At 39.9% G+C, this 24676-nt stretch overlaps 2 protein-coding genes across 2 annotated transcripts; both read right to left on the reverse strand.

Annotated features, from left to right (window-relative positions):
- Positions 1-964: 964 nt before the first annotated feature.
- HAPLN4 (hyaluronan and proteoglycan link protein 4) lies at positions 965-3970 on the reverse strand. The gene is made up of 5 exons (XM_053465747.1): positions 3931-3970; positions 3495-3597; positions 2902-3264; positions 2484-2786; positions 965-1390 (listed from the first exon to the last, which is right to left on the reverse strand). Exons 2-5 carry the CDS (start codon positions 3595-3597, stop codon positions 1041-1043), a joined length of 1119 nt encoding a protein of 372 aa, XP_053321722.1. The 5' UTR covers positions 3931-3970; the 3' UTR covers positions 965-1040.
- Positions 3971-9729: 5759 nt separating this feature from the next.
- TM6SF2 (transmembrane 6 superfamily member 2) lies at positions 9730-22678 on the reverse strand. Its single transcript, XM_053465754.1, has 10 exons — positions 22468-22678; positions 19044-19147; positions 18093-18190; positions 16954-17057; positions 14865-14947; positions 14121-14245; positions 13922-14023; positions 11313-11405; positions 10701-10820; positions 9730-10534 (listed from the first exon to the last, which is right to left on the reverse strand). The coding sequence occupies exons 1-10, from the start codon at positions 22557-22559 to the stop codon at positions 10328-10330; spliced, it is 1128 nt and encodes a 375-aa protein (XP_053321729.1). The 5' UTR covers positions 22560-22678; the 3' UTR covers positions 9730-10327.
- Between the last annotated feature and the right edge of the window lie 1998 nt (positions 22679-24676).

Consider the following 24676-nt stretch of genomic DNA (forward strand, 5'->3'; position numbering starts at 1 on the left):
TTTCATCAGTAACTTTATTTTAGTGTTTGATGCTCCAATTTAGATATTGCTGTCAGTAAATCCATAGTTATCAACATCTGCAGGGCCGGCCCAAGGCAAAATGCCGACTGGGGCGAATTTTAAAATGCCCCCCCCCATAACTACCCTTCCTCTCCCTCCATCCCTGACGACCCCCCCCCATGTACTTCCGGCACTCAGCATTACAAACCGGCACCGAGACCGAACAGGGAGACTCGACGCAGAGGAGAGAGAGAGGGGCGCTGAGCGGGTACTGACCACTCGGCGCCCCTTTCTCTCTCTCATTCGCTTTAAAAAATAAAAAAAAGGGATTGGTTGCCCCACTCGGCTCCATTGTCGGGCCGGCCCTGAACATCTGCATGTTGTTTTACTAGGAAACCATGCTCTGTAATCTCATAATATGCAGGCTATAGCGTCATGCACATAATGCACCATCCATCCTTTTTTTTAATAGTTGCTTGCAATACAGGGTTGGTGTTTTCTATTTAGGTTGGTGACTGGATAACTTTTAGTCTACATTCTCTTATTCTATTTCTACTTAGTTGCTATAATATAATACCTTGGAACATGCCAGGTTTCACCTGAAGTCTCTGGGCAAAGCGTAGCTATCTAGGGGTCTGGTTTAGTACATGCCCATTCTCTGCCCTGGACTCACCAACTCCTGCCTAATTCCCACCCCTTTAAAATTAGGTGCTAGTCCTGTCCTTATGCACAGCTAGCCTTGCCTCCATCACAGAAACATGGCCAGGCCCCAAACAGCTAACTGTGGGAAGTTCTCTTACGGGTACTATAACTCTATATATGTGCAGAGCTGTGGACAGTTGCTAGAAATGAAAATTGTGACCAATATGTGGAAATTTTACTTCTATTAACATTCTATACAGACTGTCCCTCTCTTATTTACTTTTCTGGAAATGTTCTTACCAAGTGTAATATGTTATCATTTTAGAATGATATAAAATTATATATGTCCTAATATCTATGTAAGATACTGTCAAATTCTTCATGCCCTGCCATCTTGTCTACTCATGGATGGATTTCCACCGATTGATTCCTTCTGTGATTTTCTCACGTGGATCTTTGTTTGCATCTTCCTTAAAGCAGTAAACACCAAAAAGTTTGTACTTCCTGCTAGGGAACCCAAGGGTCCTGACACCAGGTTTAAGACCCCCACACCTCATCCTTGGGTTTACAATAGGGTAGCGGACACTCCCATCCCCAAGCCAACCGGCTTCACATCTGTCCATTAACTGTAGTTTCCAAGCTGCATAAAGTTGTCCTACTTTAGCTACGGTGTCTCCATTGTCCTCACAGGCCTTGGTTGCCTCTGGAAAACTCATCTTACGATAGGTCTTCAGAAAGTAGACTTTACCTAAAAAAATGGACATTTATAAATAGAACTCTTGGATCACTATAACTTTGTAAGGCACTGAACATAGAAAGGCCAAAGCTACTTCTTACTCTCGATGAAAATATATAACTTGACAGACAGATATGGCAGTTCAAGCAGTCAGAAGAATGAAACTAATCTATGACTAAACATTGCAACTATTCCTTAAATACTATCCCTTTGTAACATAATTTAGCATTTATTTGACCTACAAAGACCATGTAACTCACAAATTCCCCCATCTTTTTGTCTCGTGTGTCAGACCCAAATACATGGCACTTCAAATTTTGGTATTACTGTCATCAAGAAATTCCATAATCATAAGAAACAAATTATATCAGCATAATAGAAATGTATTGGGTTTCACTTGGAGTCTTCAGGGAGGTTCAATCACTGGGCAAAGTCATGACTATGCCCACTCTCCAACTACTTTCTCTACCCATGAAGTCTAGCTGGGGCCTGCCTGCCCCATCCCTAATCTCCATCACAGCATTAGGAGAGTAGAAGCTCTGGGCATCCATCGCTGGAAAGCCCCCCAGATATGAATATATGATTGTGAGTGAATTTGCCGTCCTTCAGCCAGTCACGGCCATTGGGTGGTTCAGCTGACTTTTTTAAAAATGGTTTCTTGGATAGCCTCAGTCATGAGGCTTCCATGAAAGTCTAAAGTTACCACTGATTGTGGCGAAAATGCCACGATTAGTTTGCTGTGCAACAGTGCCACGGACCTGTCTAAAGAAAAAATGACCTCAATTATAAGACAAGGTCTTTTTTAAGATGATTTTTCATGGAAAAAATTGTCTTATAATGAAGCAAATGTGGTAAATCAGTTAAAAGACATCCTATTAAAAAATCATGTATCTGTTAATCAGGATTTTACACTTATTATGTTATTACAGTTATAAGCTGTTCACTTGCATTCAGGTGAGTGACCTTGTGTGTGTAATGTGACAGTGGGGTCCTGTAATTGTGTGGCTTCTCTTTCTACAATAATTCATACTTATATGGGCCAAAAATAAATTGACTTAGACCTCACCCAAAACACTTACCACAATAGGGAATGAATCCTCCTTACCATTTAGATTAGATGTGAAGCAGAATGCGTCATAACGCTCATCTTCCTTGTGCCGGTAACCATAGTTTCTAACTCCTGTTGGATTGTCCTTTTTGCCACACTCTTCTCTGGGTTTAGAGATGGGATACTGCACAGAACCATCTTCTAACCAACCTGCATTACACCAGTCTAGACCCTCCAACCACGCCTCATGAAGCTGATCATAGGAGGCCAAGATTCCATCTTGATCTTTACAGGCCTGCTCAGCTTGATGGAAGTTCATGCTGTATCGGCCTAGTCGGGGGTGGTAAGGAAAGATCACTCCTAGGAGTGTAGGAAACAGAGATGTTTAGAAAGAATAGAAATGTAAGGTGGTGAGGGAGACAGAGAACAAGAAAGGGGGAAAATAAAATAAAAATACTAGAGTGAGATTTTGTACCTTTCAAGTCTAGTTTCACAGTTCCTGTGTCATCTTCTAACTCATTGGTCACCTCACACTCATATCTGCCATAATCCTGAAGGGTAACATTTTGAATGATCAATGAGGCATCTCCTGGTTCATCCTCCTGCAGAGAAACACGGTTTTTATAGGGGCCAAAACTCTTTCTCTCTTTTCCCAATGACACAAAGACATCTGTGAAGGTTATAGGATCACTAATCTTGGACCATTTAATGCGTATTGGCCCAAAGTCTTCTCCAGAGTCCTCGTAGTGGTACCGACATGGGAGAACTATGGCACCACCTCGGTGTGTTGTCACTATACCTGGAGCTGTTTGTACAATCACATCTCCAGCTTCATCCTCTGAAAAAGAGAGGAGAGTGAGAAACAAAAACATATTGAAGCGGATAGGTAGAGAACTTGGGTAAACTTAAACAAGTGCAAGAGATTATGACGAATATCACTCTTAGGTGGAAAGATTTTTGCAGTATAAAACTGAGAGTACCAGTTTCTAATATTGGATGGTCAGCATTAAAGAGCTGTAAAAATGGACATGATAAATCAGAAACTGGTAAAAGAGAACAAATTCTCACCATGCACATGAACAATTTTTCTTTGGCCCCTGTCACAGTCTGCAGGAAGGAGAGAGGTAAGAACAAAGGTGGAGAGGACACAGGACATAAAGGAGGGAGACATCTAAAAGAAAGGAAGACAGACAGAAATACAAAGAGTAAAAAAGCATGAAAGAAAATAACCAAACATATTTGAAAGAAAGGCAAAGTAAATTATAAAGTCTGCGATGGTTAGTACAGTGAATAAAGGAGCAGCATGCATGAGGGATTCTAAAAATGAATGTGAGATATAATTAAAGTATGAAATGTAGAAATGTGAGGAAGAGAAACAGAGCTAAGTCTGAGTAGACAGAAATTATGGTAAGAAAGGTGAGAGAAACATGCAGTTTAGGGAAGGAAGGAGGGAAAGATGTATTTATAAATACAAACAATGAGGTTTAGGACAGTTTATAATTACCTTGTGTCTCCTGTAAACATTTAGCTCAGCTTTCCAGGACCTTTCCTACGAACATGCAGCTAAACCATGCATAAGATGTTGTGTGAACTGCACCAAAGCCCAGAGACCCTCTCTTCCCTTCTGCAGAGTATGCGCTGGGATGGAGGGGGAGATAGATTCAGGTCCTGTGCTGCAGTACTGTACCTATTACTTCCTGCATAGACTGCAATATCACACTGCACCAAGCTACTTCTAGCGCAGCGCACAGTCAAAAGGGCTTCAGATGCTAGCATTTACAGCAGTTTATGAGAAAAGTTATACATCTACCTAAAAGTTGTTATTTGCAGTATAAATGGCCAACTCTAGCAATATTTTAATGCAAAAAGATTTTAATTGACTCTGGATAATGAATAGTTATAGCTTCACCTTATTTAAGCGGCAGCTTTGCACGCTCTACATATGTCCAAAAGAAGCCTTGGGGACCGAAACCACAGGGATTGTGGGGGCCTTTGTTATACTTTTGTCTACTCATCATCTCAAAAAAAACAGCCTCTTCTGAAATGTCCCTGTCCATTTGACTTGAGCGTGAGAGAGAGTGAATTAGAGTGTAAGAGAACATGAATGAAATAGTGATTGAGAGTGTGAGAGAGGGAGAGTGAGAATGTGGGAAAGAGCATATGAGAGTGAATGATGGTGAGTGACAATGAATTTCATTTCCGAATGTAAAATACCCTCCAATTTCTGTCTGAACTAAAAGGGCAGGGGTCCCTCGATGCCCTTGAGCGGGGAATTCCCTTCTTATCTGCTCTGCAACTGGCACTATGCCTGCACACTTGTATGCCAGCATCCTGTTTTTGGCAAGTGCTCTTCCTGGGTTCTGGGGTTTTATTTAAGCTGTAAAATGGACTTATACCCTCACTTGTCCTAGTGTGCTCACTGCAACTCAGTGTTCTGTTGTCCCAGCCTCTGATCCTAACCCTGTGTCCTAACTGCTGCACCAGTTTCCTGTTATCCCTGTGGTACCTCACGTGATTTGACTTATCCATTGTTGATAGCAGCTTGTCTCCTGACCAAGCATAACCGATTGATTACCCGCTACTGTACCCAGCCTTGCCCCCTGACCCAGCATTACTGACAGTTCACCTGCTGCTGACCCCAGCTTGTCCTCTGCCCTATATTTTGGACTGGCTAACAATTGTTGACTTTGGTCTGACGTCTGATCCAGTCACCACAGCGTGTTTCAGTATTGTGCCATCTGTCTCCATCAGTTTCCTGAGGTCCTACATCTGTCTGTGCTCCTCAGAGGAGGTCCCAGCTCCATAGGCACCATACTACCTCTGTGGGTATTCACAGGACAGCGACTCCTTCAGCTTAAGGTCCCATCACTTAAACCAAAGTAAGCTCTCCCTATGTTACATGACACAGTGAGAGTTCGCACACACACACACACACAGACACACTAACACACAGACACTCACACTATTACATACAGACACTAATATACCCAGACACTAACACTAATACACACACAGGGACTCACACAAACACATCGTGACATTGGCACTATCACACACATAGTAAAACACCCTCATGGAATTCAATTACCCTAACTTAAATTACTCAGTGTATCTTCAATGCAACGCACACATATTGAGAGCTACCACTATTACCACAGGGTCACATGACACAACGTGCGGGGACTCACCTCTTTAAACCGGTACTGATCCAGTGAAACCGGGTGGCAACCCTAGTGATATAACCCATTACATTTGCTCACATTCATTGTTTCCAATATTTAATTTCCCCTGCTTTAATAATATTTTACACACTTTTCTTATTAAAACTGTACCCGATTCCTTCCCTTGATTTTAGCAATAATTTTGTTTCTGTGTGCAAAAGTAGGATATTTACCCCATTTTGCTCTTACCTGATGATACCTATAAACAAGAGACAATGGGAGTTTAGAAAGGTTTTCAGAGAAGGATTAAATGTGCATGAAGATAAGGAGAGGCTATAGAGATGAATGAGTTAAGCAACAGAGGCTGACTGAGGCAAACTTAAATACTGTTGAACATATTCTTCTAAATTGTAACAGTTGTCTAGCTAAATACAGCTCTATTAACATCATCCCTAACAGTTTTTTTAATCATGAAATCAACATTGCACAATGCATCCTTACGCACAAGAGCAGGCCTACTCCTGTTACCAGAGGCTAGTGATTCATAGTAAATATAAACTGCCCTTTAAAATGTATTAAAGGATATATTCCCATGCAGTGAAGTTTCAAAGCACAACTATTTCCTAACAAGTACATAACAAGTCAAATAAAAACACACACATTAGACTAGCTCAGCCAAGAACAGTCAGCACTTCAGTGGCATGTCCTTCAGGGAAGTTAGCTCGTTGCCATCACAGAAGACAAATTGGTAAAAAGTTGGACTAGTAAGGTCTTCAAGGGAAGTTTTCAACAATAACTTGTGGCAAATATCCTCTGCACGAGAGAACAAACCGCCCCGGATGCCTGTTTTGGCTTCTCCTGGGACTCATCATTGGAGTGCAGATGGTATCCCTCTAGACACAGAGACCAAGAAGGTACACATGTACACATCTGCTCCAACTCACAGTCCAATGGGCAGTGTTCGGTGAGTCCCAACACAAGCAGAGGAAAAGAGAAGGTAATAGTAACTCCTGCAATAGACACAAGGAAGTCAATCTATTTCACGACATGATGTGCGGTTATTTACTATAGAAATACCTATATATCAAATCGGACTAGGTAGAAATAAACATTAAACAACAATCCTAGTCTAATTTACTTCTGTTATCATAAATGATATTTACATGTGGTATTTGGTTTGTATGCTGCATATGTTTATCTGATTATGAAATCTAAGTGGATATGTGGATATACACTTCGTATCTGACAGATTAATAAAAAATATATCTTAAAATAAAAAATTAAAGATATTTTAAACTAACACTACTGATTAAACTAAAAGCTATATAAAAAAAAGATCAGCCACACACAAGGGAGGAACTAGTGCATAACATAAAGCACGTATGACTTCTGTCAAGAAGTTCTTCCCTACAGTCAGCGTGAGCCCCTGCAGTCACACGTAACATACCCATCGACTGGGAGCCTAATATTGATGTAGACAGATTTGATCTGCAGAAAGTTTGGCATACCCCAGAGGTAGCTTGCCTGTCCAACAATGCATTCTACTATAAAGACAATAGGACATTTTTGCAAGGCATTGTCTACCATACTGTCAATCAACATGTTCTAGCAAAAGGGAGACCTGTCACTTTTCCCAGATTATGCATTTTATGGTTCTATACACACTCTCTATATTGTTTACATTTTAAACAAGCAATGTATATTGAAAGTAGCCTTCTGCTTGCCATGGGACCAGCCATTTTAAGATTATTTCTACCAGTTAGCTTATTTTTAAATTGCTGATGGTTTGGGATAGGTGGGGGGGCGTTAAGAACTTCAGGGGTGGAAACTGATTAGATATTCCTCGCTCTTGAGACATAGATTGCATCTTCCATGATGTGAAATAGATATCTCTGAAACAATTACACTGACTGCCATTGCTAATAGCTAAGACAGGTTACTTTAAAATAAAATGTATATTCTTTTAGATAAGCATACATATTCATGTATGTATTCATTAATTCAGTTAGCTGTATTCTGTCTGTTACATACTATTTATGTGGTAAAACAACTTTCATAATAATATATGTGATGTGTTGTATTGGTAGAGCATATATTCCAACCTACTCACAGTAATGTTATTTTTCCATAACAGAAATAAGCTACCTGATTCACAGTTTCAGTGATGTTTTGGAATGTTTACACGGAATTTGTTTTCACTCCCATGCAATTAAGGACATCTGATTGACCTGTGTATTCCAAAAGACAATGTACAGTACAGATATTTAGGAGGAGGCCAGGTTAGTACCAAACCTAATAGTAGTTTGGATGGTATAAACGTTATATAAAACAAAATGTAGCAGTTGTTTTGGGCTTTATGGTCAGGATGGCTCCATATGCTCACCTGTACTCACTTTTGTTGCCAGGGTTTAGACATTAATGGCTGTGTGTTGAGTTATTTTTAAGGGAACAGCAAATTTACACTGTTATACAGGCTGTACACTCACTACTTTACATTGTAGCAGAGTGTCATTTCTTCAGTGTTGTCACATGAAAAAAGATAATAAAATATTTACAAAAATATGAGGGGTGTACTCACTTTTGTGAGATACTGTATGTACACACATTCACGCTAACCCACATACACGTTTATATTAATATACACTTACTAATACTCACTAGCACACACTTAAATACTCACGCTAAAACACACTCCCTCTAAGGCTAACACACATACACATCCATGCTAACACACAAACACACATACATATTGACAAACATGTATACATACTCATTCATGCAAACACACATTCACATCTATGCTAGAGCACAAACACTTAAACATAGACATCAATGCATACACACAAATACTTACACATTCATGCTCATACACTAACACTGGACACATACAGATTCATGTTAACACACACTCTTACATACATTCTCACTCTAACATACATACATACATGCTCCATCCCTTACCATCTCACCGACCCTTAAGTCACTGGCAGCTTTCTCTCTGGCTACTCGCACGCTGTGCAAGCATCCTCGCTTTCACACAGGATCATGTAACCTCGTGTTATGTGACCAGCATCGCTCCAGGCTCACTGTGCAGCTCCAAAATTGTGCACAAAGGGCCATTCCGACCTGGACCGCCCTGTAAACATTTGCCCCTGGCCCAGCCCGCTCCTGTTGACTAGGACTGACAGTGGTTAGAGTCATCATTTTCAGCACTGTTCTTGGGCTGGTTAGAGACACAGACAAAGGTGGGAATGCAATCAATGCATGGTTCTTCAGAAGTCAAGTCACAATAGGTCCTCAAACCGAATAAAGACAGCCCTGAGGGTAGTCATTACCATTACTGATCATATCAATTCGGGGTGGTGTTTAATACATGTAATGCAATTTTGAGTAGTGTAAATTTAATGTAATTCATATAGCCTTCAGAATTTTGTTCAGTATGTCATAACATTATTTTATAACATGCTTCTGTTCAAATCTTTTCTGTGAAGCCCTGAGCTGATTAAGTTCAGGAATGCACATCCCGTTCTAGGGTTCTGTAAGTAGTAGTTCTCATCGAGCTGTGAAGGCTGCCAAGTACAGGTTTCTCTGTGTGCCTTCTTACCAACTAAGCAATGAATTACGTGTGTAAACATTCACACCTTTTTAAGACATCTGCAGCTCTGGTTGGCTTCGCAAAGATCACACACGTGCCGATAGAACACAAAGAACCTATCATTTGTGTGCAATGACCAGGCCCTCTGTCACGGAGCTGCTTTATCCTTCAGCTCTGAAGTAGCTCTAGAAAAAAACATTTCCTGTCAAATAACTCTAATGTCAACTTTTATTTGATCAGATAACGCCACTGAAAAGACACCTTACTAGGAAAATGGAAACCTGAAGCTAGACACTTTAGGTATACTATGGAGTGTGTCTGTCACATGCTATTAGTCTCTTGCACTACAACAGGACCATTCAAAATTGCTGAGAGTAGCGTAATATTATGAAATCTCAAAATGAATAGCTGAACACTAAAAGTGTTACATTACATTTTATCAGATTTCATAACGTTGTTATTAAAAGTTACTGAATTATAGATATGCTTGTGTTGCAAAAATGAGTGGCACGATCCAAGATTTGTGCTTCGTACAAAAGAAAAGGCATTGAGATAAACACACCTTTTATTTAACAGCAGTAGTTTTTTTGAAGAAAGGTAATGTTACTGGTTGTATTGGTTCGTGTAAAGTCTTAAATAAAGGATTTGGCAGGGGTGTGCAACTGTGCATATTAGAATCTGGGCAACTGATTGTTAGTGGAAAGAAGTAATACAAGGGGACGAACAAAGTATAAGCTGACAGTCAGTGGATCTAGATCCAGAATAATTATCAATAAAAGAACAGAAGAATATTTTAACTAGAAACCCAATGAGTTTAGAACTATTACATGTAAGAAAAAGGTCTAATAAAAGGATTCACTTCTCTGAACAGTCTTCAGATCCACTAATCATTGTGTTACTAGGAACAAAACACGAACATACTTCCCCACCTCTCACTCCAGTCTCTGACAGATGGCCCAGTCATGTGTACAGCCATCTTTTAGACTATTATCCTTCACAAAAGGTTCCACAGTGTATAACGAAGCAAATTATGCCATTAAGCCAGAGACGCACATGATGTGGCTCCGGTACCTGTGGGATTACCCCAGAATGTTTTAGAGTCCTTCAGAATGCACAGGTATTTTAAGTCTCTCAATGTTTCCTTCCTAATCTTGCTTCTTTCCATCCTCTGCTGACTGCGATGTCCTCTGTAGAAAGTATTTTGGATTACGTAGACATCGGTAGGCCAGGAGCTGGGGTCCCAGGGCATACAGAACATTGGAGATCATAAACACCCACCAGGAATCATGGGGGACACGGTAGGTGTAAGGTGTCCGGTGATAGAGGGAGGATCCTATGTGCGCAAACTGGGCCTGAAAAAAAATGTAAAGTTATATTCTCCAAAATATAGAGGACTCGTTAAGTAACGCAAACAAGATTAGAAACTATGGTACTATACACTAAATGTATAAAGGTTCTTATATGAGTGAAATAAAATAGCAGATGACTTGTGTTACAGTAAAGGAATATTCTACTTACTTGTGCAATAGCACCAGCATATATTAGAGTCCAGTCCAACATCCAAGAACAACCAGGGGTCAGCAGACCATAGATGGCCAAGCATTGAAATGGGAGCAGATAGAACATAGAGACCAACATCTGGATAGAAATGACAAACACCAAATTAATACTGATACAGCGTATGCCACAAAAATAATATATGCCAACATATTCGTGCTACAGATGAATGCTGTCAACCCCACCTCATAAGCCTTTGCCCAAAAATGTAAGTCCAAGGGTACTCAAATTAATCCTATGTACTCTAATCATACTCAAAGAAAAACCAATGATTATTTGGCAATTGCTATGAGCGTGTGCCGCAACTCTGCCGATAGTGGTGTACTTACCACAGGAGCTGCCCTTGGCCTTGTAACTGGCTACTTTGGTAAATACATCACTAACTGGGAACCTTAATGTGCTGCTATAGAAGCATGACAGTAAACAATTTCCCCAATTACATTATATATATATACATATGTATATACGCAAACAAAATATATTTCACAATGTTTAATCCCTTTTATAGTCATGCTGGTCTCACTATGTATTCTTAAGTATAATATAAATATACAGTACATAAAGTGCACTTGCCTGAACCTTTGGATAAGCCACTGGGTCCCTTAGGTATGGTTCGTACTGGTAAATATAGGTGAAGCAGGAGTCCGAAGGACAGTCAAGTGCAAGCTGCAGACAAACAACATGGCAGTTTGCACTCAGGATAACAAGGAGCCTATTAAACCTTAGACCTTGGGCATTGGATTTACTAGCTATTTTGCCCGTAAGGCTACAGCGGACATTTTAGCAAGGGTAAAACACAGAAGGATTTTGGTCAATGCTATTTGCTGAGTTCCCCCAAGCCAAGTCTCCATTGGTTTCAATAGGGACTTGGTTAAGCAGCTACACTTGCAGGTTGTTGATCTGCGTTCCTCATGCTAAGCAACTCATGGAAGAAATTTAAGGTGATTTCCTATGGACACTGGCAACCTTTGGTGCTTATTTGGACCATCATGTGTATTAGGCTAGGTTTCCACTTGGTTTTTTGTCCGGCGTTTTTTTCTTGATGAAAAACGCCAGGAAAACTGCCACTGCATTTACCTGCGTTTTGGCGTTTTTTCTGCAGTTTTTTTCTGGCGTTTTAGCCTTTCTGTGGAAATTGCTTTTTTTGACCTTAGGCAGTTTTTCCAGCCTATACAAGTTAGAAGTTTCACCCAGCTAAAAGGGATTAGGATAAATGGCAAGTATCTGCCCTCTCCTGATGTCATTTACTTGGTAGACCCTTTTGTCTCTTTTCTGTGGTTTGTAAGGCATGCTTTATTTCGAATGTCTGGGAAGATTGGCCCCAAATGATGGTGCAAATTGTTTGCTGTTGCTTTTGGCACACAGGATCCGGTCGCGTATGTTTGTTTGTAATGGCATGTTTGTTCCAAATGGTGTAAAATTCAATATGAACCAGTCCAGGACTTTGTTTTGTGTGAAACTGTTTGTTTTCAGCCTATTTCTCGTAGGACACACAGATACTGGGTCCATCCTCTGCATTGTAACTGTGGAAAAAACGTCATAAAAAACGCCAAGGCAATAAACCCACATGGCTTTTTCATGGCGTTTTTTCTCTCCCATAGACTTCTATTGGAGAAAAAACGCCAAGATTTCTTGCAAAAAACGCCAGAGTGTGAACATGCTGCGATTTTGAAAAACTGCCACAGAGCCCAAAAAAGCAGAAAAACGCCAAAGAGGACTGAAAAAACGCCAAACAGAAAAACGCCAAGTGGAAATGGCATTTTGCGATTTCCTATTGAATTACAGCTAACATCTGGCTGCAGCCGTTTTTCACAAAAAAACACCAGGTGGCGCTATTGGCGTTTTTATAGGCGTTTTTAGCAAAAAAAACCCAAATGGAAACCAAGCCTTATAGAACTTGGTAAGTGCTAGTACTTAGGGTTTATTTTGAGTAAGCTCACTTGAATAAATTGCCTGCTCTTGGGCCTCTTCACTAAAAGCGGATGCTATCTCTCTTCTATGGGCTCTAAGTACAGAGTCCATTGCATCAACCTATTTTGGCATGAGTGGCCATTGTGTAGGACCCTATGAAGAGTCAATGGTGTATCATATGTGATTGCACTTGCCACACTGGCTGAAGATTCCTTCCCTTGCTAATCTGTAAGGGGGCAACTTCTGATGCCATAAATACTAAAAAAGTTAGGCATCCTGATACCGTTCAAGTGTTGTACATCAGCAGATTCATTCCAAATGCATGTGAAATGGCACATGTTAATGACAAATGTATGAAGGTACAGGCTAGAGTAGAATTGAGGAGATCTTATAAAAATGTCAGTGCGGTCCACCACGTCACTTCTCTCCGGGTGCAATGTCCCGGGAATCTTAGATGAGTCCCAATGAGCTCTTAATTCAAATAACAACATCCAAGAGCCAACACATACGGAGGCCTCTCTCTCATCACACGCAGGGTGCCCGCTGATCCATCTCGACGTAAAGACACAGAGAGAGAAACACATTGGAAATGTGTCCTACAGACTATAAATATCCTGATGCCTACTAAGTGGGAATAAATGTATAGATGTGACGGGGAGTGTGTGGGTGAACCGGAAGGCAGTCACAGAGTATGCAGTATGCATATGAAACACTGTGTCTCAGTGCTATTAATACTATGATAAAGTGCAGATGTGCAGGCTGCCTGGTAATAGCACTACCTGTACAAGAAATAACACATTCTAACTGGGAGGTAACAAGGGGACTGCTACGCGGCTGAATACGAGCTATATACCTACGGGTGGACAGAGAGGGAAGCCAGCGATGCGATTGGCTAGGCTACATTAAAAACAACCTTTGTTTTCCCAAATCTTTCCTGATCCAACTAACAAGTGATGAAGAGACCAATTAACAAGCATATGTGAGCTGATTCTAACTCATCAGTCCCAGGTAATGGAAACATTATGGCCTAATATTGTAGATCAACTGAAGAGAGCGTATGAAGAGAGTATTTTCAGATAATGAAGGAGAAGACTAAATAAGGCAGTGGATTCTTATCTGCTACTCCATTTTTGTTACTACATAGAGATAATGGACACCACATTAAGAGGAATAGCATATAAAGTGGATTTGGGAGAAACAATTAATACCTAGTTAGTGGCAATCCAGCCTCTGAGACAGGGGTCATGGTGTATTAAACATCTCACGCTTACCATTCCTCTGAAGACCGTAAATACAATAGCAGCCAGCAGGAACAGGATCAGTGCTATATCCAGCGGCCGTTGCAAAATTCCCTCTCTGTGTGCCATCTCCACCTGCGTGGTGACCACAAAAATGGTCAGAACGAGAGGAATCACCAACCCGTTCATGTCCAGCGATAAGACAAAATCTCCTTTTTTTATCTTATGTTACCTTTTCAGCTGGGGTTTTAGCGAGGGAGTGTTTTTCTCGAAAGATCCTCATCCCTGCCCAGAAAGGGAGCATCAGATAGGGGGCATTTAGGAAGAAAGCTGGGCGGATTTCGGTGCCATATTTTCCTGTAATAAAAATATCTTACACTTAAATGTGTTCCATAATTTATTAGACCAGGGCATATAGCAGAGCACATTGTATGTCATTAAGCGAGGGGAGCCTATAATCCTTATATCGTGCCTTATATCATGATTTTACCTATCACAGTTGGACATATCAGCATCAAAAGTCAATCCTACTGTACAAGCCATTGTATGATCGCTATGGATCCCATCTGACTTCTAATGTTTGAGTCAAAAATATAAACCCGGTGTCTTCTGTTCATCAAACTAAAAGAGACGAGGACAGACCTGCGTCTCTCTAAAAGGGATTTATCAAAGTCAAATATTGTACTATTTTTTCACGCAGTGTGAATAGCTGCAAAAGCTCATCCAGTATTTAATAGCCTAAAAATGCTAAAAAAAAAAATCAAGGAGTGAACGCAATCAATAATTATTTTTCAAAAATGTCGAAATTGTATTTACTACAAGTGCTTTTAGATATTTGTGTCTTTCTACATTTTATGCAAAGCCAGAAAAAGAAAATAAGGGAAGAGATAAGCATCTGACTCTGCCTTTGATATATTGACAGTACATCATAGCATGAACTATGGGGGTAATTAACGGGTACATTTCAGTGCCTTACCAACCACATTCCCAGGCAGGAAAACCAGCATACTCATGATTAGAGAGCCCAACCAGAACTGCCCCACTGCCTTGTAATTCTTCCTAAACACAAAAAAACAGATGATGTTAACCCTTCCGCAAAAACATAATGGAGCTTCACATCACAACGGTTGCCCGTGTACCAGCTTCAAGCCTAGTTAAGTTGGCTCCTGTAGGTTGCATATAAATAGATGTATAAAGATAGACAGCAGGGGATATTTAGAATGAGCGAGTCTAGGCAATGTAAAAAAAAAATGCTGAGCAGTTACCTTGGAAACCATTCTAATATCACTACTGATTTTTTTTTTAATATTGGCCAATATCATTGAATTGTGCAAAAATGATTTGAAAATACACATATTTTGGGGAAAAATGGACTTGATTCGTTGACCCTTTTGAACCTTAATTGATTTTAACAGAGGTTGAAAATTCACAGTTTACAACTCTGCCCCTTGACGAAACCCCAACTTACTACACTGAAATGAAGAAACTTAATGGAAAATAAGAAAACCACTGCGTCTCAACACAGCAATTATGTACTTGTATGTATGTATGTATATATGTGTACATCTGTCTATCTATCTATCTATCTATCTATCCATCCATCCATCTATCCACACACACTGGTGTTGTTTGATCAGATTACTTTTAAGTGATCTTACAATTTACCTGCTATTTTATTAAGATGCAAATGTGTATAAGGGATTCAGCTATCATACATAATTAAAGTGCATATAGTGGCTAGAGTGTGCTTTTAAAAACAGGGACATGATATGTTCGCGCTCAAGCCTCATTTAGTCAGAGGCAGCAATGGCTGGAAGTTTAGCCATTTTTAATAAATCAAAAAGGAATAAAAATGCTATTATACTATATAAAGAAGCAAGATCTGGCATGACTAGAATAAAGGTTTGGGCATTTACAGTACTATGAACGATGTTTCTAATGCTGCATTTAATTATAAAAGTGTTAAATTTGGCAGATAAGGTGGCAGAACACCTTTAAAGCCCAGGGAAGTTAAAACATGATATCATGTGAAACAACACCATTCACTGCCATTTAGTACAAGCCGTGTGATGAGAGTCATTTAATTATGAATTATGCAGGAGGCAGAATGTCTACCTGCGACTCCTATGATAACTCATCCGTACAGTCTGAATCCAAGGGACCATGAGGAACAAAAACACCAGGTGGACCTATCCTCCATTGGATGGAGGGGGAGAGTTTGTGCAGTGTAGGGAAGGTTAACCCCTAATTGACAAAATGCATTGTTTTCAATGGGTTTAGGTACTGCCCATTGTCCTTAATGGGTTAAAAGAGTAGAACAAACATGGTGTGAAGCTGGTCGGGTCTCCTTCATCCCAGACCTGAACAAGCCATAGGTTACAGTAGTCAAATGTTGCATAGATGCCTATTATCTCAACTGCCAATGAACCAGCAGCCCTAAGTGATAACAAGATATGGTCAAACCAAGTCCCAGTCTTCAAAGCAAATCCCAGGCATACTTTTACTCATTTGCATTTTTTCATCCATAGTAAGTATAGAAAGCACCAGACTGGAATGTTAAGGGACATCCTCGTGTCTCTTTAGACCCCTGCCGGAACGCTTGTGGAGCCAGAACAGGATCTGACGGGCAGTAACATATCTCCTGCACGTCAAATACCTGTAGCTGGAGAGCAGGAAAAAGCGCAAATGCATACTACGGGGCGATTCTGGAGAATCCCCCCATGCTTTTGCAGTAGGGGTCCTAACTGGGTGCCACTCAGCAATCATGAATATGATGGGTGGGGTGTGACATTAATTATATTAAATCATACAGAAATATTTTATATCACCTGCAATAAAATTCTTTGCTATTCTTTACTAACTATTTTATTATTTTGGCATAACTCATACTAATTCTTTTTTGCTGCTATTTATGTTTTTTGTTACATAGAGACATGAACACAATAGGGGATCCTAATCCTAACCTAAGGATGCTGAAATGGCTTTTTCCTTAAATTGTTTCTAACGGCAACACAAAAAGGTGAAGAAATTACAAACGTTTCTTTAATCTTCCCACTACTTCTTACCCTTGAGCTATAGCTGCCAGCATAATCAGGTACAGCAGGTAATGCACAGTCCCGTCCCAAAGACAGATGAGGATTCCGTGTGAAGTGCGGAGGTATGGCTCCCCCTGGAGGAAAAGTAAAGTAGATACAGCTAATTATGTTTTACGTAAATTAAAATTTACCTAAACTTTTTTAATTAAAGGGACAGTTTTATGTCTCAAATAGCCCCGCCAACGAAGAATGCATATGAAAGTATTTTTAAAAATAATAAAAATCTTTGCTACTTTGCTAAAATGCACGATTCCACAGCTGCAGTGCACCATGTCCTACACAGTCTGCCTCTGCTTCCAATTTGCCAATGACTGGCAGGAAAATGCTCCCATTGAAATCAATGAGACCACTTTCTGATCATTCTGATAGGCGGGGGTCTTGTTAGACCTCTTTAAACTCTAACCTGAGACAGTGCTAAGGTAAGTGAATCATTCAGCTGAACACATGGATTAAAGTGAACCTGATCGTTGGTGTGTTATGGTGGCTAAAGGTGATGGAAAACCCTTCCAATTAAGATTAAGGGGTTAGTAGAAGCATTATTAAACACTCATCTACAGACACCAGACAAGCCAGAAGGATTGTTTTCCCTCAGAAATCTCATGGTGCTGCCACAACCGCAAGGGATTCTGGGTAGGAAATGCAAAATAAGGTCAACAATAATCACCTTTTGCCTCTATATCCACTTTATACATGCATCCCTTGAAAGTAATTGCCCGCTGTACAGGACAGCCTTTAGACAAAACTCGGGTAAGAGGCACCTACCCAGAATCCCTTGTGGTTGTGGCAGCGCCATGAGATTTCTGAGGAACAAACAAGCCTTCTGGCTTGTCTGGTGTCTGTAGATGAGTGTTTAATAATGCTTCTACTACCCCTTAATTTTAAGTTGAAGGGTTTTCCATCACCTTTACCCACCATAACTTTTGTAAAGCTATATTTTTGCAAATGCAAAGCAATAACAAGCGTCAACTAACACTAAAAGTTGACATGGCGAAGAGGTATTTTGCATTAAACAGTAAAATATATTTCACAAACAAACAGTATAAAAGTTTAGCATTTAATTGGGCAGGTTGGTGTGCCTTATAACTATTTCTTTTGCATTGTTGCTTCACCTCTTTCATGTAGAACTCCATGAACCCACTGATGTATCCATCTTCTTCCAGCCATATTATCAGGTCAATGACACTAGTAAAGGAGAAGATAGCAAAAACTAAAAAAAAAGATATGAAATGTATACAATTAGTACACAATCCATAGAAATGTACTTTAGATTACATAAGAAAACGATATTGTAGTCCTGGACTAGTTCTTAATTATTTACAATATGTCCTGATTTATTGTGTCTTCTATGGCCATTAAAAAACACTAAATGAGTCATTTTATGTACATTTATAATTAATAATAATTTGATTCATAATTTTGTAGACATTATATTATAAGATTTCATATGGCGAAGAGGTAACTATGTCATTTATGTATCCAGGAAATGTAACATTTTATACTCTGGTTATATAGTAGAAAATAATATCTAAATACAGTATATGTATATAAATAATAGCAACACTAATTAACAGACCAAAGATGGTAGTTAGACCCAGAACCATCTTTAACATCGATTGGACCTTGGGAAAGCATTTCCTTCTGACCCTAGTGAGATGTCCTTACGACACAGGAATATATATCACATAGCAAATGAATGGCGTGGGTCCACTTAGTGACCTGAAATGGACATGCCAGCCTTAGCTGTTCAGGTGCCCTGTGCGGTCCTCCCCATTACCCCCTCTCATCATCACCCCCAGAATCACTTTGTCCTCTCCTTCACTGTGCCACAGATGTTGTTTTGAGCTCAAGAGGCAGCTGCTTTTGGCCACCTAGGAAGGACTGGACCCCAGACAACTGCCCCTTTTGCCCAGCGTTAAAGACAGCCCTGGTAAATCCTACATGTTGGGCTTCAAGTCTTACAGGTTTATGATCTGCTCGGTGCCATAGGCTGCTTCCGAATTTGCCTATATGTTATGGAGGGCCCTGTCTACACGGAATAAAATAAAGGGGTCTTAACTTACCATAGAACAGGGGATCACTAGGTGGATCTCCTTGCATAAAGATGACCAACAAGACCAGCAAACCAAGAAGCACTAAGATACCAATTCCTGCTATGGAGATGGGGCTGAGAAAAAGAGGGTAGAGACAAGGTCACTCAACAACAAATACTTATTATACAGTAGGACATTTGGGAATTATATATACAAGATATGTGGTTCTAATTATTTTGCATTGTAAACAGATGTTCCTTCTTTTAACACCCCACAGGCTAGCATGAAACCGCCGCACCACAGTGACCCTTTTGCTAAATTACTTTAATATCTGCGTGCCAGCCGTAAAACCTCTCCGATGCCCCGTCATTGAATGCTGGATCGTGTGCCTCGCTGCAGGCCTGCAACGTCTTGCAATAAATGAAGCTAAAATTATTCCCCACCATAAAACGTTATCGCTAGTTAAATCCTACTGCAGAGGGTGATAATGTGTCCTCAGGAGGTCACAGTTCCGTAATTCACTTAGTCTTTTCACGACATAATCAAACTTCTTACGGCTCTAGAAACATCTGTTATGGATCCTTGGGACTATGTCTGATGTCAGAGCCTCGTAGGAATACCGCTATATCAATCAATATCACATATGGATGGTCCCATTTACTTACAAAATGCCAGTAGTATGTTAAAGAAACCCCCACCAAGCACACACATATAATATATATATACACACCATAGATAGATAGATAGATAGATAGATAGATAGATAGATAGATAGATAGATAGATAGATAGATAGATAGATAGATAGATGCAGTTCCATCAAATTATTGTTGATTCAAAGTACTTTATCACAATCATTATTTTTTCAGGCGTTAAATAATATATTGGGTTTTGCATGCAGATTTCCCAAAATGTTTTATTTTATAGGCCCTGTCTATACTTTTGTAATTAAATGCAGCATTAGAAACATTATTCCAGATACTGATTCATACCCAGACCCTTCCCAGAAATAATCATTAAGTTGTATAAGATTTTGCCTCATTCGTATTTTGCCAGGAACACTTAATAGCCACATGACACAAACGCAAGCACTGATAGGCTGTTGCCATAGAAACGGAAAAAGCCTCCTTAAAGGGTTATTTCTTTAAACCTTCGGAGGAAATAATAAAAGACCTGCAAAGGTTTATTGGCTTAACATAGTAGTCAGTGTTTTGGCTAAATGAAACAACGCTTTATGTGCATCTTATTGCTGTTGATCATGAATTATTTAACAGGAAAAAAATGCAGAACGTGAAACATTCAGAAATGAATAAATAAAACAAATATGCTGATATATTATTTATTGGAATAATAGAATTGTTAATAGGCTATTAAAGCTAAACAGCAACTGCAGATGAGCTGGAAAATATCTGTTCATTGGCACATTTGTATTAGAAAGTGCAAACTCCAGGGAATTTTTCCCTCATTGCAGGCCCTGTTGCATCGTTCACGGTTAGATGTGTGACTTATTCACAGATTAAACAATGCATTATGCAGGGTTTATTAGGTTCTCGGTGAAGGATACACCCACTGTCTAGCACTTCATAATGCACAAGATAAGTAGGTAACTCAACTCAGTGCACCTAGAAGCTTTTGGTTTAGCGGCTCCGCTATTACCGCCATTGAATGGATATTTCTATATTATATCCTGGCATTGTATGAATATTGGTAAATGTTTATATATATATATATATATATATATATCTGTTTGTGCTATTGCATATTGATGGCCTGCGTACAACCAGGGGTGAAGGACACTTGACTAAATTCCCCATAAGAAACAATGTCTTCTACAAGCCTTTTCATGGATACTGGTGTCCGATACAGGGGGGCAACCCTTCCTGGAGTCTAAAAATAAAGAGCTGGTTCTTAACATTTTCTGTGCAGCTTCTAAATTCTGCATAGTTTTGTCCACCTTGTGTGCCAAATGGGTTAATGAAGCGTGGCAAAGAAACGCGGATATGGTGAGCATAAATAGGGTTAAATTGAAATATTTCTCTTTCCAAACTCAGGGATTTAGCTCTCTGGTCCAAACCCTGAATTATTGCAGCTTCTTCTGGGAAGCATACATGTTTAACTGGAACCTACCGAGCGAATATTTTGCCACAATGTTTTATTCATCAGAATATGTTATACACAGAAAATTCAGGCTTGGTTTATTAACTGTTTATGATTCAGCGCATCACTCTGTGAAAGGTGGCCACTTTTTTCCACACTATCGGCGTTGTGTATAAAGAGCAATTCTGCTGCAAAGTGGAGCAGTCAGCAGGAAAATTCTATTAGTTGCTATGGTGATTGCACCAGTTTCATGAAGTTAGATCCTTAATGCGAACATCATCTCAAAAACAGTTAATAACCAACATATCCCATCCTCCATTATGTCAATAAAATAGCACATTAGTTAGCTGAAATCTTTAACCCTTGTGCCACAGGACTACGTAACACACGCTATGCCTTTGGCTTTCCTGTAGGTCCTGAATGGACCTTTTTAACAGATATTTGTAAAATTCCTATTATATATATATATATATATATATATATAATAAAAATATAGTGTATATATATAGTATTTTTGTCTCTGTTAGTTCTGGTAGGTGGCACTTCCTTTAATTCACTTTAATTAACAAATTCCCAGTTACTTAATGGTTACTAGTTTTAGATATTCAACGGGAAAAAAAATCATTGTTGATGTGTTACTGCATAAAATATTTTTCTGTGCGATCCTTTTCCTCCCACAGGGCCCTTTAACACATAGACTTGAGGTGCCTTCTGGCATGGTAAGTGTTAAAACTACAGCGGTTCAGAAAAAAAATCTAACTTTGTAAATCATAAAAACCATAATATTAAAATATTTCTATTTCTTGTAATAATACTTGATACATAACACATTTTAACCTATACAATGCTAGGGATAAATGACATTTGCACGGATTTAATTAGGGGTCAAATAGACAAAGTAGACAAAGGGATTTTTATGTCTCCTAAATTACTAAAAATGAATTCTGTGGGGACAAAAAAGAAGGTTTGCATTCATTTTGTGAGCACTGTTGCATTAAAGTGGCATGCTTTCCTGGAACATCTCATTCTTTACATTGTTCATTCTTAAGGTATCCTCTTCAGAGTCTATTCCTTAAAGCGAGAGTTGACAGGAGAGTTGTGTTTCTGCTCCTATACGTTATAAGGATCAATTCACAATAAGCTTCTGCTGCAGGAAGCGCTTGCCTGGCCCTGTATGATGTATAGTTAAATTAGTGAGATTTCTCCAAAGTCTCCTCACACATTGAATTATGCATTACACAGGATCAACTCAGTACTTGCTGGGTAAACCGGCTGGTGTTGGCCCTTCATAACAAATCCAGGGAGACCTATTTACCAATGGTTATTTGTTAGTATGAATCGCACAACGACATACTTACTCTGACATGGTAGACATAGAATTCACCACATAGGAAACAGGAATAGCAGTGAGGGAAAGCAGCAGAGGGCCCATCGGCTCCGGGAGACGCATGTCTGCGGTGCTTTCTGTTTGCCAACTCCTGGGATACACAGGTGACCTGGACCTCACCGCATGAAAGCCTGCTGAGCTGGGAATCCCAGGACAGGTTATTCGTGTTCACCACAAAGAGAGTGTCTACAGGTAGAGGAGGAGGAGAGACCCAGCAGCGAAGCGAAGGGCTCGACTTTCCCTATACAAAGTTCACTGCTTCCTTAGCATGCTAGCTGATGTTGCAACACAGAGTGCTGATAAAAGAACACATTTGGGCATGTTAACCTCTGCATGTTCAGATTGCCCCAGGGGATTCTAAAAAAAAGAGCTGGACACATTTCAGTAGAATCTACAAAAGAACTCAATACATTGGATTCATTTTTCACCCAGAAGCCAGACAGGCAAATTCCAAGACATCAATGTAGCAACTCTGTCCAGTTCTCCACTAGGTTTCATTGGAGTTTCCAATGGTACCATGGCTGTGTCCATAAAGGGTTGTTGGATCCTCAACTGACAGTGACGGAAATAAAACTTATTGGCAGCAAGTCCTCTGCCAAACTGTCCTTCGTGATTCAGTGGGAAATAGAACTTAAATATCACCTTTAAGGGGGGCATTGAGAATGAGAACCATGAGTGACCACCAGCCATTTTTACAGATGGCCCTAAGGTCCCTGCAAAATTGAGTCGTGACCATGCAGGTTCCTGCTGGAAGGGGTTACAGAAGCTGGCACCATACCTGGTTCGATTTCCCAAAGCTATGGACACATTGGTCAGGGATATTTAGCCAACCAGCTGCTCCATGAGAAGAATGAATCTTATGTAAGTATGTGGCACATTTTGCAACTAACGCCAAATCCTTGTGGCACTTGTATGTTAAGCTGAATATATGCCTGAGGAACAGCTTCCCACAGAACATGCTGTGGCGAGTAACATGTTCAGTGCGATTGTTGACCACCTTTATGAATATAATTGCCAAAACAAAGCAGGTCAGTGACACAAATACAGAGGACTGCAGACCTGCATTATGACGGCATTAAGACACTGTTAGACAGTTTACATATTAACAAGTTACTGTATCAATCTTTATGTGTGATGTAATATAACAGGGATGTAAATAGACAAGCTTTGCGTCTGGGTCGTCTCAGGACAAAGGTGGTGCCACAAACTGGTGCCAATCGGCTCAAGACAACCTTCGCCTTGTGGTGCCTGGGGCACTTCACCACTGTTTTCAGTCAGCCATTAATGTTTTCAGGGATCAGTGAGGTAGCTCACACAACAATTATGCGACACAATGACACGAGTCAGGGTGACCACATTAGCCATTTTTTTCCGGGACTCATGCATTAAACACATCTCTGCAGTATGTGAGGTGCTTAAACTCACAGAAGGGAATAAGCTACTCAGTTACACATCCCATGTACTGCAAGCCAGCGCTTTACACAGGACGGTAAGTAACACAAGAAATGTATTTGTCTCCTGGAAAAAATGGCCTAGGTGTTGCATCAGAATTCAGAAATCCAGCCTTCCGGCGTTCTTAAAAGAAATAGATAATGGGCTGCTGAATGGGGTGGCTTAGGTGCTGTTTTTGATGAGTTGTATTTGGACTCTGCCCCCTACCTTATCACAATATGTGGCAGACACACACAGGACTCTGCTCTGACCTAGATCAGCTATGAGAGATGTTATTCCTAGCAATAAGAGCTACCGGGTGCTTCTTTGATAGCTCACTTGATCCATACTTTTATTAACACCTTCATACCAGACATTCACAGAATTCAGAAAGCAGACATGGAAGCAATTACCTGTTTTTAGTAACAATTTATTTTCTTTCACGAAACAGCAAATAATTCTGCTGCTTTGACTTATCAGCAGTTTCTATGACATCACCATCTGCACAATCTTCAGGTCAAAGTTTTCATGAATCACAAATGAATGAGTGAGGGGGATTTTAAAACTAGTATAGTCCAGCCTCCTACACAAACTTATCTGAGGTACAAACACCGTTACGGTTTAGGTCATGGATGAAAATGGATTGTAGGGCAAAGTTTGAAAAGATGTCTTATCACCATAGCAACCAATTAATTGTTCCTGCTGACTCGGCCATTCCATGGGTTTGTTGTAATAGGAATGTTGTCAAG

Source organism: Spea bombifrons, chromosome 1, assembly GCF_027358695.1.
Source record: "Spea bombifrons isolate aSpeBom1 chromosome 1, aSpeBom1.2.pri, whole genome shotgun sequence".
Taxonomy (NCBI): domain Eukaryota; kingdom Metazoa; phylum Chordata; class Amphibia; order Anura; family Pelobatidae; genus Spea; species Spea bombifrons.